The sequence below is a fragment of the Squalius cephalus genome, assembly GCF_949319135.1.
Source record: "Squalius cephalus genome assembly, chromosome: 17".
Lineage (NCBI taxonomy): Eukaryota > Metazoa > Chordata > Actinopteri > Cypriniformes > Leuciscidae > Squalius > Squalius cephalus.
This window is the reverse complement of record NC_137138.1, coordinates 20,736,830-20,760,238: the sequence shown is the minus strand read 5'-3', so window position 1 is coordinate 20,760,238 and position 23,409 is coordinate 20,736,830. Positions and strand designations below refer to the sequence as shown.

General features: G+C 38.5%; 3 protein-coding genes across 13 annotated transcripts in view; 2 read left to right on the top strand and 1 right to left on the bottom strand.

Moving 5' to 3' along the window:
• Positions 1–2,497: 2,497 nt before the first annotated feature.
• mat2b (methionine adenosyltransferase 2 non-catalytic beta subunit methionine) lies at positions 2,498–10,604 on the top strand. 3 transcript variants are annotated; one of them, XM_079846824.1, is made up of 7 exons: positions 2,498–2,637; positions 8,055–8,249; positions 8,389–8,503; positions 8,693–8,839; positions 9,016–9,209; positions 9,369–9,482; positions 10,110–10,604. In XM_079846824.1, exons 1-7 carry the CDS (start codon positions 2,608–2,610, stop codon positions 10,284–10,286), a joined length of 972 nt encoding a protein of 323 aa, XP_079702950.1. In that variant the 5' UTR covers positions 2,498–2,607; the 3' UTR covers positions 10,287–10,604. The 3 variants fall into 3 exon arrangements, with proteins under 3 accessions (XP_079702950.1, XP_079702949.1, XP_079702948.1); XM_079846823.1 differs by having other exon boundaries at positions 2,530–2,637; positions 9,013–9,209; XM_079846822.1 differs by lacking the exon at positions 2,498–2,637 and adding an exon at positions 3,210–3,395 and having other exon boundaries at positions 9,013–9,209.
• A 1,009-nt stretch (positions 10,605–11,613) lies between these two features.
• LOC307144438 (cysteine-rich and transmembrane domain-containing protein 1) lies at positions 11,614–16,661 on the top strand. Of its 4 annotated transcripts, none has more exons than XM_079846818.1 (4): positions 11,615–11,864; positions 13,600–13,639; positions 13,847–14,152; positions 16,119–16,661. In XM_079846818.1, exons 3-4 carry the CDS (start codon positions 13,873–13,875, stop codon positions 16,223–16,225), a joined length of 387 nt encoding a protein of 128 aa, XP_079702944.1. In that variant the 5' UTR covers positions 11,615–11,864; positions 13,600–13,639; positions 13,847–13,872; the 3' UTR covers positions 16,226–16,661. The 4 variants fall into 4 exon arrangements, with proteins under 4 accessions (XP_079702947.1, XP_079702944.1, XP_079702945.1 ...); XM_079846819.1 differs by having other exon boundaries at positions 13,603–13,639; positions 16,119–16,630; XM_079846820.1 differs by lacking the exon at positions 11,615–11,864 and adding an exon at positions 11,887–12,277 and having other exon boundaries at positions 16,119–16,630.
• A 3,027-nt stretch (positions 16,662–19,688) lies between these two features.
• tenm2b (teneurin transmembrane protein 2b) overlaps positions 19,689–23,409 on the bottom strand; it is a 253,318-nt gene continuing 249,597 nt past the window's right edge. For all 6 annotated transcript variants that reach the window (XM_079898743.1, XM_079898744.1, XM_079898745.1 and 3 more), the window contains one exon: positions 19,689–22,063. In XM_079898743.1, the coding sequence (XP_079754869.1) occupies positions 21,326–22,063 (738 nt within the window). In that variant the 3' untranslated portion in view covers positions 19,689–21,325. The remainder of the gene's footprint in view (positions 22,064–23,409) is intronic.

The following is a 23,409-nucleotide window of genomic DNA, read 5'->3' as shown; positions in this document are numbered from 1 at the left end:
GAAAAGTCGTTTGCAACTTCCGGTTCACAGGGACTTTCAAATATTACAGGTTTCTCTAGCTATAACCTATAAACATAGGTACATTTCATAGGTAACATTTTTCAAGTCCCATTTGTTAACAAGGATGTATTAGCTAGCTTTCATAAACTATAAGCATTATACTTTTTTATTATTACAGCATGTATTAATATTTGAGCAAGACAGTTGTACCTTGATCATGCATGTTAGTTAACTAAGGTTAACAGATAAAATTAAAAGTCAGTTTAAAATGTATTAGTAAATGTTGACATTAACAAACTAACAATGGACAATACTACAACATTTATTAACCTTAGTTCATGCTAAAAATGTAATCTCATTGTAAAGTGTTACCATTTCATATAAATCCAAAGAGTCTTAAAGAGGCTATGCTTAAAGATGGCCATCTTTAAATATCTGCAAAGGCCAGAGCATTAAAATTGCACAAATGTATATTACATGTATAGTCTCTCACTTAATTTGCTTCTATATTAGAACACTTGATGATTATCTAATCAAAATAACAATATGTATTGCAGTGATAAAAAAATCATTTAATCGAATGCGTTTCTGATTTGTTTGTTTCTGTCGGCTACATGGACACATCAATGTAGAGAAAGCAATCACGTCACTTAGCTTTAAATAGGCAACTTCCCTGGCTAATGAATACATACAAGTGACCAGCTGGATATTAACGAATGCAAATAGATGGTAACAATTGCGACATTAAACATTTGGGTCAGGTTTGCGTGTTTTTGTCACATTGTTTTAACTGCTTGAGGTAGGCTACTAATGTTAAGAGTCCTCACAGCCTCGACGGCAAACATACTTCTGTACTTTCTCTGCAAATGCAGCATCTAGTCAACAAATCAATTACTTTATAATGATATGGCAACATGGACTGTAGTGTTCTGTATTCATACCATTTCGCTGTCAGTGTTTTAAATGCACATCTGAAGTGTCAGCTCTCTCTGTGCTGCGTGCAGCCTCACCTGGTACAATAAACAATTCAAGTTGCCAGTGATGGTTTTTATTTGGCCTCTAGAGGCCGCTCTCGCTCTGTATAATGCCAGCAGTCTCTTCTCAGCGCTCTGTGTAATGACAGCGCACTCTTATTAAAGTGATAGTTCACTTTGAAATTAAATTTAGGTATGTTTTAGCTTACCTCAACGGCATCCAAGATGTAGGTGTCTTTTTTTCCTCTCGATTAAGAGAGTCGTCATAGTGAGACCTCTGCTTCCCTAAGTACTAAGAAGATAACAAGGTTTTGCCATACAAAAAACTTCCAAATCCATCTGAGGGTAAAAATGTAATTGATGTTCAAAAAATAAAAAACATATATAATACAAATGAGCAAATGATAAAGCTTGGGTTGCTGAATATTCGATCCCTTACTTCAAGAAAGCACTTATTGTTAATGATATGATCAGGCCGTCCCTGAAGGGGGGAAAGGTGGTGACAATTATAGGGGCCTATGAAAAACAGTAAACTATGGCCCCTGTTGTATGACTAATTCTAATATTTATATTAGTTGAGCAGTTAGATAAATGGTTTACTCCAAATCAAAGCAAATTTTCATTCGTAGTTTCCGTAGTGTAGTGGTTATCACGTTCGCCTCACACGCGAAAGGTCCCCGGTTCGAAACCGGGCGGAAACAACTATTTACATTTTTATTATTTTGAAGCAACTTTAATCGTTTATCCCAACATTTAGTTATACTGGCTATCTTTACTGATATATTTAATAGTACTATACTAATTGATTCTAATGAAACATGCTATGAAAATATTATTATTATAAAATGAGCACCCAACACACAATTGTCAGCAATTGAAATCACATGGTGGACTAAGGGGTATAGAAGGAAGAACAACAACAGTCTAATTTTGAGTGAAGTAAAAAATACATATGACTAGAAGGAACAAGAAAATGCAGATCACAGCAGATATGTAACACCACTTACCAAGATGTAAACATAATTATTCAAAACAATATTGTATAAGACCGAAAAATTATAATTGATGATAGTTACTTTCTTGTGTGTTACGTTTTGGATAGTATACACCAGAGCCGTTGAAAAACATTATTAACGGCTCTGGTATACACGTTTTATAGGCCTGTTACACTGTAAAGACAGACACAGCGTTACACACAGGAAGAAACAAAAAATCGTAGCGTAGCGTTTCCGTAGTGTAGTGGTTATCACGTTCGCCTAACACGCGAAAGGTCCCCGGTTCGAAACCGGGCGGAAACAACTTTTTTTTTTCTTTCATAAAACCACTCACATTCAAACGTCAAGTTAAATACACGAGGGGAAAAAAGCAAGAGCAGAAAAAAAAAAAAAAAAAAAACACAACCCCGGAACGCTAAACATCAGGTTTTGTAACCTAACGTTACCTGTTGTTTTCTCTTTAAAATCAATAGACAAATAAAAAACGCACGCAAATACATTTATAGTTGGGACTTCTATACAAACATGGACAGACTTTTATTATGAAATCAACACTGTGGCTGCAGAAAAAAAAAAGACTTGAAATTACATTTTCAGATACATGCTGAAGGCTTCACACTACTGCAAATAATCAAAATATGCCTGGTTTTAACTACGGGGATGATCAGGTAAATTTCAGATGCACTTAAATGGCATGTATGTGATTTTAAGTAGCCACCGTATATTTGATCTTTAGAGATTTAAGCTGCATCTCTGTTCGGAGTCATATTACCGGTAATCATATTCTTTGCTCAAATGTTTATTTAACAGAATTTTATTTAATCCGCGTTTCAGAGAGAAAACTAAATTTGAGCAAGCTCAAGCTGTTTGGAAATGTTTAATGGCCATTAGCTTTGAATTGGTTGCTTAGGTCTATTGAGGAAGCCATTCTGCCATTACTTTATTTTAAAGTTTTACGCCTAAAGAGTGTTTCAGTATTTTGTCATTCATATTAAACATTCACTTGTGAATATTCTGATATATATTATATTGATGATAGACTTAGATACTGGCAGACAAAACAGCTGACGCGAAATAATGCGAAACTCAGCCGCATAAAAACTGCGCAGCTATGATGCGCTAGAACACTTGTTTTTGTATGGTTTAAAAGCCGCTGTTTACACTGCACGGATAGGTTTAGATTCAGTAGATCTGTAGAACACAAACACACGTCAGCGTTACGTGCGTATGTTCTATAGATCATATCGAATGCGGGCCTAATTTGACAGCACGATCCAGCCGTTCCAAGAGGTTTTAAGGATTGAGTGGCACATTACAAATAGAGGTCTCTCCTCCAGGATATGATAACTGTACCCACACTGAAATGAGTATCAGAAATAAAGAGCTTAATATACATTTCAAACCCGGGCACGTTGAGGTTGTTCAGGTAAGACTGTTGACCATTTCTAAGAAAGCCTTCATGGTATACAAGCCAAAGTAACTTTATATCAAATTGACTGCCTTATAATCCAGAAAGATCCGTTCTGTGGTCATTTAATACTTAAAAAGAAATACAAATCACGTAATTGTTATCGCGTTGTTTAGTTTCAGTTGTGACAGAATGCATATCATGTTTGAATTGTTTATAATTTGGCAGCACTTTAAACTAGAAGGCATACGAGTGCCTTCCTAAATAATTAGATATACGGTGCTTATTATGATGTTTTTCATTGGTATATTAAAATGCTGTGCGACACTGATGTGTTGTCTCTGCATTTAAACCCGCTGTTGGTTAATCCCATTAACCAGTTTCCTCTTTAAGTGTCTAGATCCAAGTCAGATTTAAAGTTGAACTACAACGTGCTTGAGAGCATATAGGCTATAAAACAACGAAAAACCAATTTTATCTGTAAACATAGTCTGTAAAATGTAATTTAAAATACATGTCTGACTGGAGTAAAAATGAAAAAAATATGAATGGCAAAACTTTCAATGCCATAAAGAAAGATATGTATGGCAATAACATCTAACACAGAAATGTGCGTTCAAGTCCTCCTGGGAAGTTCGTACGTACGAGGTGGGACGGCAGGTGCGTTCAAGTCACTTTCGTCGGAGTAAGATGGCGGAGTACTTTCTCTTAATTAATTACACAAAAATACAGTAAGTTTCTTAAACTCTTGTACTAGAAAATTAACAAAGAAATGTGCATCAGGTGTACTTTTTTTTTTTTTTAATGTTTTTAATTAATTTATGAAGCCACTGCCAACTTTATCGTTACATGTTGCGTTGTTATATTATAATGCCATCATTCTGTGCAGGCAATTAGCTTACTGCGCTGTAAATAGAAAAGCCTGACCCCTAATTTCCACCAACTGCGGAACGGCTGCGGAGTCAATAGGTTTCCATTAAAGTCAATGTGTGTATTTTCACTGACTGCGGAACGGCTGCGTTCCGACTCCGGCGATCCGCAGCCCTCCGGAGCAGATACGCAGAGCTTCTATTTTTGCCGGATGCCGGAGAGCTCCGCACCAATTCAGCACTTATATCGCGTGATCATACGTGAATTTGTGAGATCTCGTGGGTCCTCGTGACTTCAGCTGTCAGTCATGGCCGCAGCCGTTCTGCAACAAATCCGGACCTGGTGGGTATTGAAGGACAACGGAGCACGGAGCCGACACGCAGCGGAGCCGATCCGCAGTTGGTGGAAATCCGGGTGACAGTATAGCAAGCTGTTTTAGCTTAAATTGTACCCAGCGTTACTCGTCGTAATTGCATTTTTACTAGTAAGAATTCAATTAGAGAGCTCTACAATTCAATACTTACTAGTAGCAATTACAATTAGAGAGCTCTCTAATTCAATTATTACTAGTAAAAATTACAATTAGAGAGCTCTCTAATTCAATTATTACTAGTAAGAATTACAATTACAGAGCTCTCTAATTCAATTCTTACTAGTAACAATTCCAATTAGAGAGCTCTACAAATTAATTTTTACTAGTCATATGTCTCCATTGACTTCCATTCATTTTTAATTACGGAGCTCTACAATTGAATTGTTACTAGTAAGAATTACAATTAGAGAGCTCTCTATTTCAATTGTTACTATCAAGAATGCAATTGCAGAGCTCTTTAATTCAATTCTTACTAGTAACAATTCCAATTGGAGAGCTCTCTAATTCAGTTGTTACTAGTAAGAATGCAATTGCAGTATGGCAAGCCGTATTAGCTTAAATTGTACCCAGTGTTACTCATCGTAATTGCATTTTTACAAGTAAGAATTCAATTAGAGAGCTCTACAATTCAATTCTTTCTAGTAACAATTCCAATTAGAGAGCTCTACAAATGAATTTTTACTAGTCATATGTCTCCATTGACTTCCATTCATTTTTAATTACAGAGCTCTACAATAGAATTGTTACTAGTAAGAATTACAAGTAGAGAGCTCTACAACTGAATTGCTACTAGTAAGAATTACAATTAGAGAGCTCTCTAATTGGAATTGTTACTAGTAATAATAGGATTAGAGAGCTCTCTATTTAAATTGTTACTAGTAAGAATTGAATTAAAGAGCTCTGCAATTGCATTCTTACTAGTAACAATTCAATTGTAGAGCTCTCTAATTGTAATTCTTACTAGTAACAATTCAATTGTAGAGCTCTCTAATTGTAATTCTTACTAGTAACAATTCAATTGTAGAGCTCCGTAATTAAAAATGAATGGAAGTCAATGGAGACATATGACTAGTAAAAATTCATTTGTAGAGCTCTGTAATTGTAATTGTTACTAGTAAGAACTGAATTAGAGAGCTCTGTAATTGTAATTCTTACTAGTAATAATTGAATTAGAGAGCTCTCTAATTGTAATTGCTACTACTAAGAATTGAATTGTAGAGCTCTCTAATTGAATTCTTACTAGTAAAAATGCAATTACGACGAGTAACGCTGGGTACAATTTAAGCTAAAACGGCTTGCTATACTGCAGCCTCAGCATCGACTGCACAACAGCATCGAGAACAGTAGTTTCAGCTTGTGAGGCTGTTTGAAACAAACGTTTACACATCATATAACTTACAAATGCAAATATTGTATTAAAAAAGGTTCTGTCCTTTTACTTTATAGGATTGTTTAAGTGTCGTCACGCCCGAGGCTGAAAGCGATGCTAGTTTAACAGCGATGTATTTTTAAAGGCAATTTCCAAGTGCCACCATCCTCTGTATTACCATAAACTCAGTGCAGAATGTGTACTACAACAATCATAGCCTATAATAGAATATAAATTAACGTACTCCTTTCACTTGTAAACGTCCTAATTTAAAAGTAAGTTAACATTAGTCTAAATAGTCAGACTCATTAAACAATTACAATTAACAACATGACATCTTTCAAATAACAAAATATAAAGTACAATTTACCTCATAATAAAACAAGCGACGTTCACGGACAACATTTGAGGTAAATTTTATTATCGAACGCCACTTAACTAACTTTAGTAAAAGTCATTTCATCAACACGACGACGACGATAGCTAATTCAGATAAACTTCTCAAGAATATTGTAATATCCTACCTTCGTTTGTTTTGCTGTTTTTTTAGAATGGTCAGTCGCACACAAAAAACACCCATTAGGCTTTTTCCATCAGTTGTCATTACACGACGAATGGACATCATCTGCCAATGATGTTGTAGGGGCGTGTTCAGATTCTGTGATTGGCGGCTCTCGTTGGTTTTCAGTTGTGTCAATCAAATCTCGGACCTGATATCGTTATATATCCTCCTGGGACCCAAGAATAGACTTTTGTCCACTGTAGTGGACATTATATTTTAGTGAATTTCTCTGACGTCATACATGTCACATGACACAACCTGGGTGTCCTGTAAAGAGCACATTCAGGACTTTTCAGAGATACCAAATGTTTGGAGGTTTCACCATGAAAACAACTTCTCATTGGTCTTTAAAAATGTCTGACATTAATTTAGTGATCAAATGTAGCATTCTTATGGAAATATGATAATATATTGTAATTATAATTTAAATTGGACTACTTTTCAAATTGTATTTCATAAAACAACATCTCAGGAAAATGTTAAGGGGTTTCAAATAAAAAAAATATTTTCTGTTACAGAACAGGGCATTGATTTCAAACGTGTCCACTGTAGAGGACACCAGGACTTAAATCATGTTTATCAGGCATTTTGTGAGACACAACAAGTGAATATGGAAATAAATTATACATCAATATTCCTATGAAATATTAGATATTATTATTAAAATGTTGCCAATTATTACTCCAATTATTACACTTCTTTTTTCATTAAATGTTGCTCCAAGAACACATTAAGGTGCAAATTACATACAGTTTATATATACATTGCATTGAATGGGAATATTAATTTATGGACATTTTACCCACATATTGCATAATGTAAAATGGTGTATCAATTCATTCCGTTATTTCTTTCATAACATAGTTGAGAATAATCTTTATACAAATTTTGGTTGAAAAAATCCTGAAACCCCCAAATTTATTGGTGATTGAAAAAAAAATCCCATTGTTTTTGCCTATACATATAATTTCATGTCATTTTATTTTTTAAACAACTTAGTCCTGGCGTCCACTACAGAGGACATAGCATAACTTATGAATAAAATATTATTTTGCAAAAATGTTTTTTTTACCATTTGTTTATTGTGATCTAAACAGTGTGATGACATGGAAAAAAACTAAATTCAAAAAACTTTTTTTTTCTGTGTCCCAGGAGGATATATATATTACATCTTATAGACACAGCGATCTTTTGTTTTATAAAATGTTTCCCCATGTATTGACATTCTTCAAATTATGAATAATTTAGAAAACGTTCACATATGTCTAAGAGTGCTTCATCTGTGAAGCATTTGTTGTCTACTACAAACATCAGAAAAACATCTTTAAACAAACAGTTTTACATAGCCTACATTCTAAATCGTTAAGACATTTTAACATCTGACAGGAAACATTTTAAAGGCTCATTGCAGATGAAAAATACTTGCATCCTGCAGATAAAAACATGCACATCAAGGCACCTCTGCTATGTGTGTGTATGCTATTAAACTATTCTGTCATTTAGGATGATGTCTACACACCGTACCGGCGTGTGCTTGTGACTGGTGCAACAGGGTTACTGGGCCGTGCTGTTTATAAAGAGTTCAAGAACAATGACTGGGATTCTTTGGGATGTGGCTACAACCGTGCCCGGCCCTGTTTCCTGAAGTGTAATCTCTTAGATGAAGACGCAGTGCGAGGGGTCATTCAGGGCTTTCAGGTAACTTACGCTCTATCACATTATTGCCCTAACCCTAGTAAGATCACCCACTGCTACTCTCTTACCACCAACACATTTTTTTTATACACTACATGCTTGATGTGTCAAAAAGTGTTTTTCTCCATTTTGTGAATGTCAGCCTCATGTCATTGTGCACTGTGCTGCTGAAAGGAGGCCAGACGTGGTGGAGCGTCATACTGAAGCAGCCATGAACCTGAATGTGCATGCATGCACTACTCTGGCCAAAGAAGCAGGTCAGTAAAGTGACACATATCGAGCGTAGCGTCAGTTCTGGCAGGTCATGTTAGTCAAGCTCGCACCAGCTGACTCTCAGGAGATTCTGTATGCTAACTGTCAATTGTGGTCCTGACAGAACTGTTAAATTAGATATGGTTATAAATGCAACATTTCTTGTTAAAGTTCTCCATAATCCCTTTCCACAGGTAGCATCTTCCTCATATACATCAGCACAGATTACGTTTTTGATGGACGTAATCCTCCCTATGGAGAAAACGATGCCCCCAATCCTTTGAATTTGTATGGGAAGTCCAAGCTAGAGGGTGAGAGGGAGATTCTCAGACACTGCCCAGGTATGTTCTGTTTTTCAACCACATATGAAAGGATCTGCTAGTTTTTTCTTCATTACAAAATAAAAATATATTTAAGCTAAATTGAGGCGTGAGAGCCCTTCCACAATGATATTAGGAGAGCATAACATGTATGTTCCCTTTAAAAACAATTCTCTGTCTGTATTTGCTCTGAGCAGGGGCAGCTATACTGCGAGTGCCCATTCTCTTTGGAGAGGTGGAGAAGGTTGAAGAGAGCGCAGTGACCGTTTTGTGGGACCGAGTTCAGGAGGGAGCCGAGAGTTGCACCATAGAACATTGTCAGCAACGCTTCCCCACCTTCACTAAAGATGTGGCACGTGTCTGTCGGAACATGGCTGAGCGAGCCCTTCAGGTGAGCCCCAGGGGTGTCAAGCTCAGTTTAGGTCAAGGGCTGGATTGAACGTAAAGTCACTTTGGTGTCCCCATGTAGAGAATGCATGCACAATGCACATTCCAGTCCAGAATCAACTTAACCATTGATTTCTGTACAACATGTTCCTGTTGCCCTCAGGATCCATCATTGCGTGGAATCTTCCATTACTCTGCTAAAGAGCAGATGACCAAATATGAGATTGCCTGTGCAATAGCAGACGCTTTCAACTTGCCTAGCAGTCATCTAATACCAGTGAGTACAAAGAAAACCAAAAACACTTTAGACAGTGGGTACAGTCCAGGGTCAGAAATGAACAGAGGCTTAGGGCAAAAATTCCAGCAAAATGAATAAATTATCGACTGTCGCGATTAAAGTAAGATGTGAAATGAAGGAAAAGTGTCAGTGATGGGAGACGTTCTTTGCTCGCGTTCTGTACATAATTTAATCCCAATTTGAATAACCGTTTTGTTTTTCATGCTATTATAACCAATGTGAAGTTTTCATTTTTTTTAATGTGTAAAAAGCGATACACTGATTAATAAACGGATCTTAGCTTGGTTTCTCAGTGTAGCCTACAAGAATATGATTTGCTGCTAATTTGATAATGTAAAGATGACTTTTGTTGATGTAATTTTATTTCCCAGGGCAGGAGGCAAATATTGCCCTTTAATAGAAGAGTTAGTTTCTGACCCTGGTACAGACTGTATACACTCTTGTCTTGCATGTAACATGCATATTATAGCTATATGTGGAATGTTTGTGTAAATATAGTGAAAAATATGACTCCAATCCTTGACTCTTTTTGTTCAGTATGATCTGTTTAGTTTAATGTGATAATCTGTTTTTATCATTAACCTGTGTGTGTGTGTGTGTGTGTAGATGACAGAGCAGCCTGCTGGAGCAGGGGCTCAGAGGCCACATAACGCCCAGTTAGAGTGCTCACGCCTGGAGCTCCTCGGCCTGAGTGTGGAGTCCACCCCTTTCAAGACTGCCATAAGGGACAGCCTATGGCCCTTCCAGCATGACAAACGATGGAGGCAGACCGTCTTTCATTAAAGCAACGATTATATCCCTAACTCCAGAAAGAAATTGGACCACACTCTTTAAATGTTTAGCGTTTAAATAGTTCACAGAAACAATAATCCTGAAATAAAACAGATCCTCGCTCTTCACAATTCCAGCTGCTTTGTATGATGTCGAAGTATACATTTGTTATAGCCAACAGTGTTTCACCTTTGTGTTTTTGTGTGGATTGCATTATAAATGAATGAGTCCTCAACTGTACTTTGTGTTTCTTTCCTAAATTGTATTAGTTCATGTAAATGACAAGTTGAAGACAAGGATGTTTGATAAAGGAACGGATGATATGCTCAATTTCTGCTGTTCCCTCTTTTTTTTATATATAAAAAATAACAAACACCAGACATTTATTTGAGGAAAAGAGAATAAGTTAAGTATCAGGAAGCTAAAATTGAGCCTTTCTTTCTTGACGATTAAAAGTTTTTTCCCCATATACTTTACATAACAGGAGTGTTATTTATGAATAGATAAGGCTACACACATTTGGATAACCACAGAAGCTACAAACATTATACTAGTTTGTTCCAGAAGCACAGCATCAAGATATTGTGGCTTTATAAGTATTCTAATAACCCTGACTCATTATTATTGTATTTACATCTAAATACTGTAAATGTTTCCAGTTTCAAGTAAACTCAGGTAAATCATAAATGACTAACTTCCTTATGGCCTAAATTTCAAGATCCCTTTTGCAAGATCCATTTAACCAACAAAAGCCAGTTCCCTAATTATGCAGAGAAGTGACATACACCATATTACTAATGAATTTGATAAATTCTGTAAGGTTTTGTTTTATTAGTTCATTTTTAAAAGAATTCTATCCTGTTGGATAAAATTACAGTAACAGAATTTTAAAAGATGTTTCAAAAACTCTCAATCTTTCAGTGAGCAGTGATTCACTGATCTTATTGATATCTTGTAAGGCATGCAGTTCATTTCTTTATTTTCTTCATGTTATTGTCTTGCCATCATGTAATCAAGGTGAGATTGACCAGAGGATATTTCTGAAAATATGATATGCTAAAACAAGCATACTTTTCTAAAAATAAAAATAAAATAAAAAGTCCGGTATAACAGACACGACTATCTTAAATTGTCATTAATAATATATTAGCCAACTATAAAACGTAAGTGATAAACTTGTTTTTATCAAACCTCATAACCTCATAATCGCGGAATTCGGAACCGCATACTATTCGTACTAAGTTTACCATATCTTACAATGGCAGAAATCGTAAGTATGCTAGTGTGAGAAGTTATTTCTTGGGTCGTGGTGACGTTTCCTCAAATGGGCGGGGTCATTGGGTTGTGCTTCACGCGCTGCTGTATAGCGGTCAGCTGATATTACCACGAGTAACTTTCCAATGGGAGTCCGCGCACCGCTGTCTACGTGACATCACCGTTGTGACCAAATCGAGAAGCGTTATTTTATCCGTGATTGCAGCTTCATCGGTTTACGCCGAACTTCAGCGGCGGAATAATAACATAACCAAATTCTGAAGGACAACAAAGGAACCGCAATTCGCTGAAAAGAAACAGGTTTTTCCTCCAAAGGTAAAAAAAAAACAAAAAACAACAACAACTTCTTTGCCTTTTCAATGCAATACACGCTAACCAAATGAAATGTCTTTCGTCTTAGAAATGAGTTAGTCTCATTTGCTAGTGAATATGTTTGTGTTTTGGTTCTGTCAAACATTGACCACTGAATGGTAACGTTTGGGTTGTTAGTCGGTCCTCAGGGTCTTATCGCCCCTCCATTTTCCTCCACACAAACTATGGCGCACAAGAAATATCTCTTGAACATGAGGATATAAAGCTATTCTATTATTAGCTATTGTGAGACATGGAAGATATAACGTATTATTCAACTTGTTGTGTCTGTACTGTAAACTACTGTGTTTTCATAATGTGTGTGTCGCACATCTATTCGCGTGGGAAATGAGATCCTGACCTTTGTTTGGCAGCAGGTGAACAGTCATCTTGTTGTGAATGAATCCGATCGCCTGATTCTGATTATCACTGCAGTGTCTGTAACACTACTGCATTCACCGTCACAGAGAGTGGGGCGTGTTAATGTATAGGCCAGAAACAATAGATGTGCTTGACACTTTTTATCATCATTAGTTCAGCTCAGAGTCAGACTCAGCTCATTTCAGATGGGGTGTCTAGTTTAGCTAGGTATCAGCATGTACTTTGATCATTCAGCTGTTTTGATGTCATTGCCTCTATTATTATCAGAGCAAGTTTGTGAAGTGTTTCCGATCACTTTTGAGTGCATGAAATTGTGTGAATAATAAATTGGAAGACTGAAGTATAAATTAAATTATCATATTTAATTAATAAAAGCATCAATCTGCTATATATTGGGCCCATGGTCTACCCTAGCCGAGGCCCCTAAAACACACTGTAATACTTGTACATGTGTGACATATGTAAGTGGATATGCCTGTTAAATTATACATTTAAGGGTATTCTAGAGCAAAGATTAAACCTAAAGTTTGGAATTCTGATTATGTGGCAATATTGTCCTGATCCACAACAATAGTCTTTTTTGTTGTTGTTTTGTGGATTTGCTCTGTGTGTATTAGTCATTCCATTCATTATTGTCTCTCTCTGTTGTTCGAGTAATGCATTGCCAGCTTGTTCCATTAAGAGCCATTAAGTTAATAATTTACCATCACTGAGTCAAGAGAGCACTGTTTGACTTCAGCTAGATCAAATACTCACGCCGCCATTGTAAGTGTATTAGTCAGCGCTGATACCATTTCCGTGGACAGAATATCCACTGTTAATGAGGCTTGATATTCACTGATCATATAAAGAAAGAAAGAGGTTTTTTGGCCCATGTACTGGGTGATGTTTAGAAATATGACTCAACATTTCATGCATCCAGTGATTCAGATTTTTCCCCCCAAAACAATCACTTTGAATAGCCTAAATAACAGACTGTAGTCAAAGTAGACAGCTAAATGTCATTTTTAATATGATGTGATTGAAAGATCTATATGTCTGTCCCTCATAGCCTCATTGTCTTTTATTTCAAATTAAATATGCTTATTGATCCTCAATAAGGTCTATTTGTTAATCTATCAATATCTCTTGAACATTTTTATGGATATTTATGTGATATAGGCATACACTATCGTTTAAAATGTTTATTCAGCAACCATATCAGTTGATGGGCCCCATTTACTTCCATAATAGGAGAAAAAAAATACTGTGGAAGTCAATGGCTACAGTCAACTGTCTGGTTACCGACATTCTTTAATATATCTTCTTTTGTGTTTAGCAGAAGAACGAAACTCATACAGGTTTGGAACAACTTGAGGGTGAGTAAATGAGGACAAAATGAGGACATTTTTTGGGTGAACAGAAGTAGAGTAGTATAATTTTACACCTAGATACATGCCTAGCCTGTTAAAAACAATTAAACAAAAAAGGAAAAGTGCACATTTTAACTTCATAATTGCAACAACTCTTAACTGCTGCCTGAGTAATATGAAGTAATTATAATTTTTTTCATTGTTTTCTCCCAGCTAGCTAGCTCAGTTCCAGCGTGTAGATGAATTACGAGCAGCCTCCCCCCTACACAGGGCCTGGTCCCACCGCTCCTGGATACCCCCCTCCCAACGCTCCTGGATACCCTCCTCAGGGATACCCTCCTCAGGGATTCCCTGCACAGCCATACCAAGGATATCCAGTCAATACCGACCAGCCCAACCCTGGTTACCCAAACTACCCTCCTGGACCCCCTGGGTCATATCCAGTCCAGCCAGGATACCAGGGGTACCCACAACCACAGTATGGAGGCCCAATGTATGGGGAACCTCCTAAGAACACTGGTGAGATTCTTGATTTCCTGTCATGTTGAACATTCTCATTTACACAGTCATTGGGTTAGTGTCACTCTAACTTCCTCATAAACATCTTCATTTGTAACAGTGGAATCAACATATTTACACAAAACACAGCTAGAACAGTTAGTGGAAATGTTTGTTGCTCATAGTTTGAGTAACAGTCATGTAATCATTAATAGCTGTATTAATTTTCCTGGTGTTCTTTTTTTTAAATAGGAAGTTAACATGGGTCAGAGGATTACAGTATGTCTAACAGCTGTTATGTAAATTACATACGTTGTTTAGCTTCAGTCACCTACTAGGTTTTTAAATCATGTTTTAATTAAGTCTAATGGACTTTCACATACAGTGGGGACCCTTTGAGAACACTTTAAAAACATGGAAAATCCATACTAATTACTAAGAGATTCTGACATTATCTATTTTAAAGTTTCCTAATGTTGTTTTGGAGTCTCCTTCAACAGGTTTACATGCATCAAAGGTCAAAAAACAGTTTCATTTTATCATAATATATACATTTGCACATCACCACATTTTTTAATGATTCTCAAACGACTCATCAGATGAATCAGTCTCTCTAAATCCCGCCTTTCTGGGAATACTCTGCTCTGATTGGCCAGGCAGCTCAGTCTGTTGTGATTGGTCTACCGCATACAGCGCTCGTGTCGAAAAACAAAAACGGCCATTGGCATAACTGAACGCCAGCTCTGTCCTGACTCAGCGATTCTACACTGTAAAATAAAGATAGTAACGAACAATGACATTGATTTTACTATATCAATCCCGATGGTGAAACACTGGAAGTAATTCAACCCGAACCTCCGACTCGAGCAGGGCGTTTCTCAGTGATACACTACTTGGTTTGAGGTACATTATGAGATGTTGCAACTGTAATTCCTCACCATCAGCATAAACAAGTGTATGTCCATCAACAAACCGATTATTTTACTTATACTCATTTATTTACTAGTGTATTTTTCGAATTTATTGCGGTGAAAATGTGGGAACTCTATCAATAACAGTACATTAGCCGAGCTCTAGCGTGAATGACTGATGTAACATAAACGTTGGTAAAACAAATCTTGCTCCATCCTTTATCTTTACTCAAAGTAGTGAGAACAACAGACAATCTGCATTAATAGACACAGTTATAGATAATCGTGGCCCACAACTGATTAGCAGAAGTATTTCAGTAAGACAGTAATAACGCGAGTTAGCAGGAGACCCTGACCATATAAAACTCAAAACTTAGTATTTTGAACACCGTTAGAAAATATATAAATCAATAATTAGTCATACTTACAGGTTGTGATTCTGAGGACCAAGTTAGTCCAAATTAACCGGGTACTGACTCGTCTTTCAAGAGCAAGCGCTTTGCGAATCCTGCATTGAACTCCGAGATTTGAGAAGCAGTCGTCAGTAAAATAAAGGGAACACAGCAAAAGTTTAGGATTATACTGCTGTGGTATCGTGGTAAATATGAATTTTAACCACTGATTCTTCACATGCTCGTCCTTGGGCAGTGAAAACAACTGGCTTAACCTTCACATTGTAGAGCACAGCGTCTTCTCGACATGATGCTATCCAGTATCCACAGGAATCAGCTGCAGGTTTGAGGTTCAAGTTTTCCCTGGTGTCTGCACACGCAATAAGTGGGCGGGCAATATGCTAATGTTTCGTCTTGAGGTCAAAACGAAACGGCTTAGGATTCATTTGAAAAACGAAAAATGAATTGACTCTTACTTTTGAGAGACAATAACTTTATATTAGGTGCACTTTCAGATTTAAAACTTTGCAGGATGTTTTCATTCACTTAGAGCTATGTTACACACTACATGAAAGGTCACTTTCAAAAATCCATAATTGGGGTAATTTTTCAATAAAAAAAGTTATTAAAAGAAATTGTTCAATATTTCAGAATCTGAGCTGTATGTCTGTGTTTTTCCCCCAGTGTATGTTGTGGAGCAGGGCAGACGGGAAGATTCTGGGGACCAGGCATGTTTAACTGCATGTTGGACTGCTCTGTGTTGCTGCTGTCTCTGGGACATGTTAACTTAGAATACTGAGGAAAACCGCTGTGACCCCCTCCTTCATTTGTAATGAGCTTTCACTCCATGTTCCAATTCTTATTTAATGTATGACTACTGAAAAATAACTGAAAAACAAATGTAGCCTCCATTTCCAGTAGTCCAGCTTGAAGCTCCTCTTTTTATTCCTTCAATGACGCACGATACGCACTGAGAGACTGATTACACTCATTGATCTTATTTGTAGAGGCATATTAAACAGAATGTTTTTATTATTTGTCTTATACAAATGTCATCTCTTTAATGAATGCAAAAATGTAAAATTGCTTGAATATAAGGCCAGATTTGATAATCAAATATGGCCTTGCACAGTCTGTGAATGTCTTAATATGAGTCAAAGACAAAAAAAGTTTGTTTCTATTAATAAAAATGATGGAAATAAGCCATGTCATCGCTTTTGTTTACTCAAAATGTGTTTTCAGTGTAGTTTCTGCGCTACTAGCATCATCAAATGGGACTGCCAAAGTAATGACTTTTAAAACAAATTTTCCGGACACTCCTCCGGTGTTGTGTTGCTGTGCCGGGAAGGTCTTGATGCTCAAACAAGCTGAGCAATGTTTTTAAAGCACCACAGTGTTTACTTATATTTTGAGGAAAGTTTCAGCATATTGAACTGAGATGGAGGTATTTTAACATTTAGTTTTACATATTTATCTCCACATCTGAAGCATCTGGTAAAAATCCACTCTGAACATTTAATTGCACATCTTGTGAACATTTTAAACACAATATGAGGCAACAGACCTGAACCTTTGCCACAAAGTATAATACATATTCAACTGATTATATGCTAATTCATTATCAGCTTTCTTGTCTGCATTTTCAGCTATAAATTTAATGATGAATTTTAGCTAAACTAGAATAGTATTGACTGGGAATCCTGTAAGGAATTGTTTGCTGAGCTACAAATGCACTTTTAATGAGGAATCTTTTTATTAGTCCTCACACCTCACCGGCTCTTCATAGTGTTGTTGAACTGCTCCAGCTGTCAGGTACTACAGACTACATGCCTTTGTCCACTCTCAAAACTAATCTCTGACAGGAATCTAGTCTATGCTGTTGTATGCAGATAGATGGTATTCAAAGATAGATGAATGCTAATTTAGGGCTTTAGATACGCTGAGCATATGGCTTTGCCAGAGCCGAATGTTAATGTTTTACATATGTTGGTGTGTGTTGAAATAACCGAGGTAAGGTAAGCAGCGTTTATGCATATGTGACATAACGTGTTTGTTTTGAGTCTTTTCAACATGTACATACCAGAATCTCAAGAGCAAAGTGCAACACTCTTGAGTGATGTCTTCCCCCAGCACCAGTGTGCATCATTTAACTGGAAGTGGTCACCATGGGTGTAAACTTAACTCCCGCATTGCAACATGCTATTTATAGCCTAGTTGTGTGGGTTTTTTTTCCGCTGTCAGCAATGACAGCTACAGCTGGCCTGATCATTGAGATGGTCCTCACTGCAGAACACGAAATCCAGGGGGAGGAGTTGGATCCAGATCCAACTCCTCCCACCTTACATATACCTAAACCTACCCATCTCCACCCCCTGATCCCTAAACCCACCCCTAAACCTACCAATCTCCACCCCTTAGATCTGGATCCAACTCCGGCCCCTGGATCTTGTGTACTGCAGTGAGGTGCTACTGTGATCACTGGCCATTCGGTCTGGCCCCTGAATGGCAATGACAGCTAAATAATTAGATTAAGGCAGAATGATATATATATATATATATATATATATATATATATATATACAGTGAGGAAAATAAGTATTTGAACACCCTGCTATTTTGCAAGTTCTCCCACTTGGAAATCATGGAGGGGTCTGAAATTGTCATCGTAGGTGCATGTCCACTGTGAGAGACATAATCTAAAAAAAAATATCCAGAAATCACAATATATGATTTTTTAACTATTTATTTGTATGATACAGCTGCAAATAAGTATTTGAACACCTGTCTATCAGCTAGAATTCTGACCCTCAAAGACCTGTTAGTCTGCCTTTAGAATGTCCACCTCCACTCCATTTATTATCCTAAATTAGATGCACCTGTTTGAGGTCGTTAGCTGCATAAAGACACCTGTCCACCCCATACAATCAGTAAGATTCCAACTACTAACATGGCCAAGACCAAAGAGCTGTCCAAAGACACTAGAGACAAAATTGTACACCTCCACAAGGCTAGAAAGGGCTACGGGGAAATTGCCAAGCAGCTTGGTGAAAAAAGGTCCACTGTTGGAGCAATCATTAGAAAATGGAAGAAGCTAAACATGACTGTCAATCTCCCTCGGACTGGGGCTCCATGCAAGATCTCACCTCGTGGGGTCTCAATGATCCTAAGAAAGGTGAGAAATCAGCCCAGAACTACACGGGAGGAGCTGGTCAATGACCTGAAAAGAGCTGGGACCACCGTTTCCAAGGTTACTGTTGGTAATACACTAAGACGTCATCGTTTGAAATTATGCATGGCACGGAAGGTTCCCCTGCTTAAACCAGCACATGTCAAGGCCCGTCTTAAGTTTGCCAATGACCATTTGGATGATCCAGAGGAGTCATGGGAGAAAGTCATGTGGTCAGATGAGACCAAAATAGAACTTTTTGGTCATAATTCCACTAAACGTGTTTGGAGGAAGAAGAATGATGAGTACCATCCCAAGAACACCATCCCTACTGTGAAGCATGGGGGTGGTAGCATCATGCTTTGGGGGTGTTTTTCTGCACATGGGACAGGGCGACTGCACTGTATTAAGGAGAGGATGACCGGGGCCATGTATTGCGAGATTTTGGGGAACAACCTCCTTCCCTCAGTTAGAGCATTGAAGATGGGTCGAGGCTGGGTCTTCCAACATGACAATGACCCGAAGCACACAGCCAGGATAACCAAGGAGTGGCTCTGTAAGAAGCATATCAAGGTTCTGGCGTGGCCTAGCCAGTCTCCAGACCTAAACCCAATAGAGAATCTTTGGAGGGAGCTCAAACTCCGTGTTTCTCAGCGACAGCCCAGAAACCTGACTGATCTAGAGAAGATCTGTGTGGAGGAGTGGGCCAAAATCCCTCCTGCAGTGTGTGCAAACCTGGTGAAAAACTACAGGAAACGTTTGACCTCTGTAATTGCAAACAAAGGCTACTGTACCAAATATTAGCATTGATTTTCTCAGGTGTTCAAATACTTATTTGCAGCTGTATCATACAAATAAATAGTTAAAAAATCATACATTGTGATTTCTGGATTTTTTTTTTTTAGATTATGTCTCTCACAGTGGACATGTACCTACGATGACAATTTCAGACCCCTCCATGATTTCTAAGTGGGAGAACTTGCAAAATAGCAGGGTGTTTAAATACTTATTTTCCTCACTGTATATATATATATATATATATATATTTTTTTTTTTTACAAAGTTTAATATGAATCTCCGCAGCCGTTTATGTTTGTCAGTCCACGGAAATCTTCCCAAAACTCTTCCTAATGTTCTCAGCTGACTGTCATTCCACCTCACTGGCCCAAGACAATCACTGTTTGACTTCTAGTTATCTGGCATTTTAACTTCAATTCTGGATAAGGGAATAACAGGAGAAGTCATTGTTCTCTGTGCGTTCACAATGTAACAGTGTTATGGAACTGCTGAGTCAGTAATTACAATGTAGGCTCAACTGCAGAGACATATGCTAGGTCGTATAAAATAATCTACTAGACAGAATATAAAGCAATTTTGACAAAATTTAGGGAATTTAGATTTGTTGAGTTGACTGATCTTTAAGTCATAATTATAAACAAAAACAGACATATTTAACAAAAACAAAATCCTTCAAAAAATCAAGTTACATATTAGAAAAAAATAAAACATTACAACCATGTACACCTAAAAAAAACAACTTTTTCTTTTATACAGAAAGAGCTGTAGGGATTGAGGCTGATCCACTGATAAATTAGCTGTTGCTCTTTATATTAAATAAACAGAGAATCACCTCATTTTCATTAAGTGAATTCTGAACTTTCGCAGCGTCACTTATGGCATCGATTGAAGTGTTCTGCTCGGCTGTAAAGGAAAGAATTCAAAGTACAAATGCAAATGTTTTATTTTCATAGAATTTCCAAAGAACCTCCTTCCACCGGCGTCTGAGTGTAACTTTTCTAGATGACGCTCATATCCACGCTGACTTTACCACAGTCAGAAGAGATTTTACATCAATAGAGAAAAAAAGGCCAATGGCTGCTTTAGCTTTCATAATATTTAAAGAAAACAACCTCTGCAATGAGTCTTGCAATGGATTTTCACATTACGTAACGATGAAGCCACTTCCTCGAAATGTTCTTGCTTTAACACACTCAAACTGTTGTCAATGAGAATATTTTACATGTGTAGTATGTTTCACAGTTTTAAAAGACTTAAAAATAAAAAAACAATATATATATTACGCTTTCATCTGATATCACTTGAATGACTTAAATTAATAAAATAATAATAAAAAAACCCAGACAATCAATAATCTCTCTTACATATTATACAAAACAGTAGTCTCATGTACAGGTCGTCGATCAATGTATCAGCCCCTGTTGTGATTGTCATATATTACGAACAGAAGAGGACAGATGGTCTTCATACAGAACACTGCAGTGATGTCTACCAGGAAAATTCACGAGGAACGAGACGAGGAAATGTCGAGATGATGCAGGTCCTTTTGAATGTGTTCCTGTGTATGAGAGCAGGTGACTGTTTTATTGGGTAATGCGGCCCGAGCGTGCGGTGAACTGATTGAGTGTGATTTTCTGTAATGGTTTGATATGCAGTCATGAAAAACCAAAGCAGTGAGCCATCACACTATCATCACATGAACGTCCCCCACTCACAGCCAGTCTGAAATGACTAAAAAATATTTACCACTTCCTATAAAGTCAAAATGCCACTACAAAATCATTGTTCACAAGTGCTTTTTTTCAATATTGGGTCATAGTGTTCTTGCTGCTGGCTGTCGGTTCTCCATATTTGGGAAACGTCTCTGCAGCACGCTGTTGTTTCTCTCCGTAGGAGATGGTGTGGCATCAGCAACAGCTGAACTCTGTTACCTCCTGCCCATCTCGTTCTGTTTGAGGAACTGGATGTTAGCGCTGCTGTCTGCCAGTTCAGGGTACTGCTCCACCGGGAGCACGTAGTAGCCCTCGTATCCCACGACCTTCCCCATTGCTAACAGTTGTTGCTTCTCATTTTCAGCCCACACGCGTCCTCCTTCCCTGCCCTCGCGCGCTTGCTGCTGCTCCCTGGCCCAGGCTCCGGAAAGCGCCCTCTGGTGGGCCTGTTCCAGTACGCGGCTCCGCTCCTTTTCCAGAACCTCTGCTGACAGCCCGTATCGGACGCTGTATGTGAGTTTGGAGGAGTGGATTTCTAGAGTGACGCCGCGGCGGGAGCGTCCGCTGATCGTTACATTTATCCCGCTCTCCAGCGATTTGTGGCCACTGCTGAGACCCAGCGCCAACAAGTCGCTGTCAGCAAGTCCAAGCTTCACAAAGAAGTGGCAATCCCGGCCATCGATGGTGTAATGAGTGCCGTCCAGGTAGATGGCGTTGCTGAGGATCTGTGATATTTTGCGACTGTCTTCGCTAGCTGAGCTGGACAGATCTGTTAATACATGGCCATCCCTGATAGCGAGCATCATGCCTTTGCCCACGATGGGGGTGCTGGTGCCAAACCAGTAACCGGGCTTGTCATGCTTGGCACGCCGCAGTTTATTGAGCCGCCTCCCCTCAAGAACCATGAAGGCCTGGTTGTGTCTGTCTACTGAATGCTGAACTCCAGTGAAGAGCTGTAATGAAATGAATAGTTAGTGACACCTGATAAAAGTGGTTCCATAGTAATGATTCTCGTTATGTAAAGACCGGGACACGCCAAACCGACGCCAAAGAACTAGCGCTGATGAAAGCCGACTGTGCTGTCGCATCGCGTCGCCAGTGTCGGGGGAAAAAACCTGCACTTGAACACACAGAGAGAACTACAGCCGACTTTCAGCTAGAATGCACGTTCTGCACCTGCATGTAAATGAGACAACTGTCTATTTCTGAAGATATATTCATCTACATTCATTATACACAAACCGTAAACAAAGCAGTGCGTGCTCACCGTTTTGAATATCAATCCTGCTAAACACTTTCTTCATTCCACTCCGTTCATGTTAAAGGAGAACTCGGCAACTCTAGCGAACTCGAGTCACTTCTTCGCTGATTTTTCCTTTTGTTGTCGCATGTTTTCCCCACGAGCTCCCCCTACAGCTGTGGGGGGGGGGGGCGTATATTTCACAACACGGTCGTAAAAAACTCACTTGCGGCGGCCTCCTCCCCCTCTCTACCGCTGCTCATGTGCGTTTGTTTTGATCGGAGCAAGCCAACTGTATCGTGTGGAGCTATGTCTACCGAGGTGGGTAATCTGGTAATACATCATACATGCGTGTGTGTTTATGTCGAATTGCCGTAAAGCAATTTGTGTTTCGCGCTCGTTCTCGTTCTCCCTTCTCGCTTCTCACGAGACTTCCAATTTCTATCTTGCCGGGACGGTAGTCCCCAAGTTGCAAGGTTGGTTTTCCGCCTGGGAACGCTGGGGGGAGCGGGGAAAGTCACCAATATCACCAGAACAGGTTGTTTAACCATCCAAATGATTTCTAGACAGTTTTATTAAGTTAAAAAAGTTACCAAGTTCTCCTTTAATATTGAAATATTCGCCAAGGAACACTCAGGTAAGATGACGTAACCTTCTATCTGTACCGTTTTGACTACTTTGCTCGCTGTTTTGCTATTATTCTAGTGCACTGACTCGTTCACTAAGCTGAACAGCCAATCAGAGTTCTCTCTCTCACCGACGGCCCGACGCCGATTCAACATGTCGAATCGGCCGAAAAAAAACACACTGAGAAAACTTAGTCGGCCGATGCACAAAAACTGCCCGACGGCCGACCGTCGGCTTGGTGTGTCCCGGGCTTAAGGTCACCTTCAGTTCTAGGTTGTCAGATGTGTCTAAGGCAGGGGTTCTCAACTCTGGCCCTCGAGATCCACTTTCCTGCAGAGTTTCCCTCCAACCTTGATTAAACCTCACCTACCTGCAACTTTCTAATCCTGAAGACCTTGATTAGCTTGTTCAGGTGTGTTTGATTAGGGTTCA

What these genes read in the sequence shown, in the direction of transcription:
- LOC307144438 (XM_079846818.1), top strand. Translation starts at nt 13,873, where the DNA reads ATGAATTACGAGCAGCCTCCCCCCTACACAGGGCCTGGTCCCACCGCT. An exon ending in GGAACCTCCTAAGAACACTG is followed by an intron (nt 14,153 to 16,118) that starts GTGAGATTCTTG and finishes TTTTTCCCCCAG; the next exon opens with TGTATGTTGTGGAGCAGGGC.
- mat2b (XM_079846822.1), top strand. Translation starts at nt 3,333, where the DNA reads ATGAGTATCAGAAATAAAGAGCTTAATATACATTTCAAACCCGGGCAC. An exon ending in GGCACGTTGAGGTTGTTCAG is followed by an intron (nt 3,396 to 8,054) that starts GTAAGACTGTTG and finishes TCTGTCATTTAG; the next exon opens with GATGATGTCTACACACCGTA. An exon ending in CTAGCAGTCATCTAATACCA is followed by an intron (nt 9,483 to 10,109) that starts GTGAGTACAAAG and finishes GTGTGTGTGTAG; the next exon opens with ATGACAGAGCAGCCTGCTGG.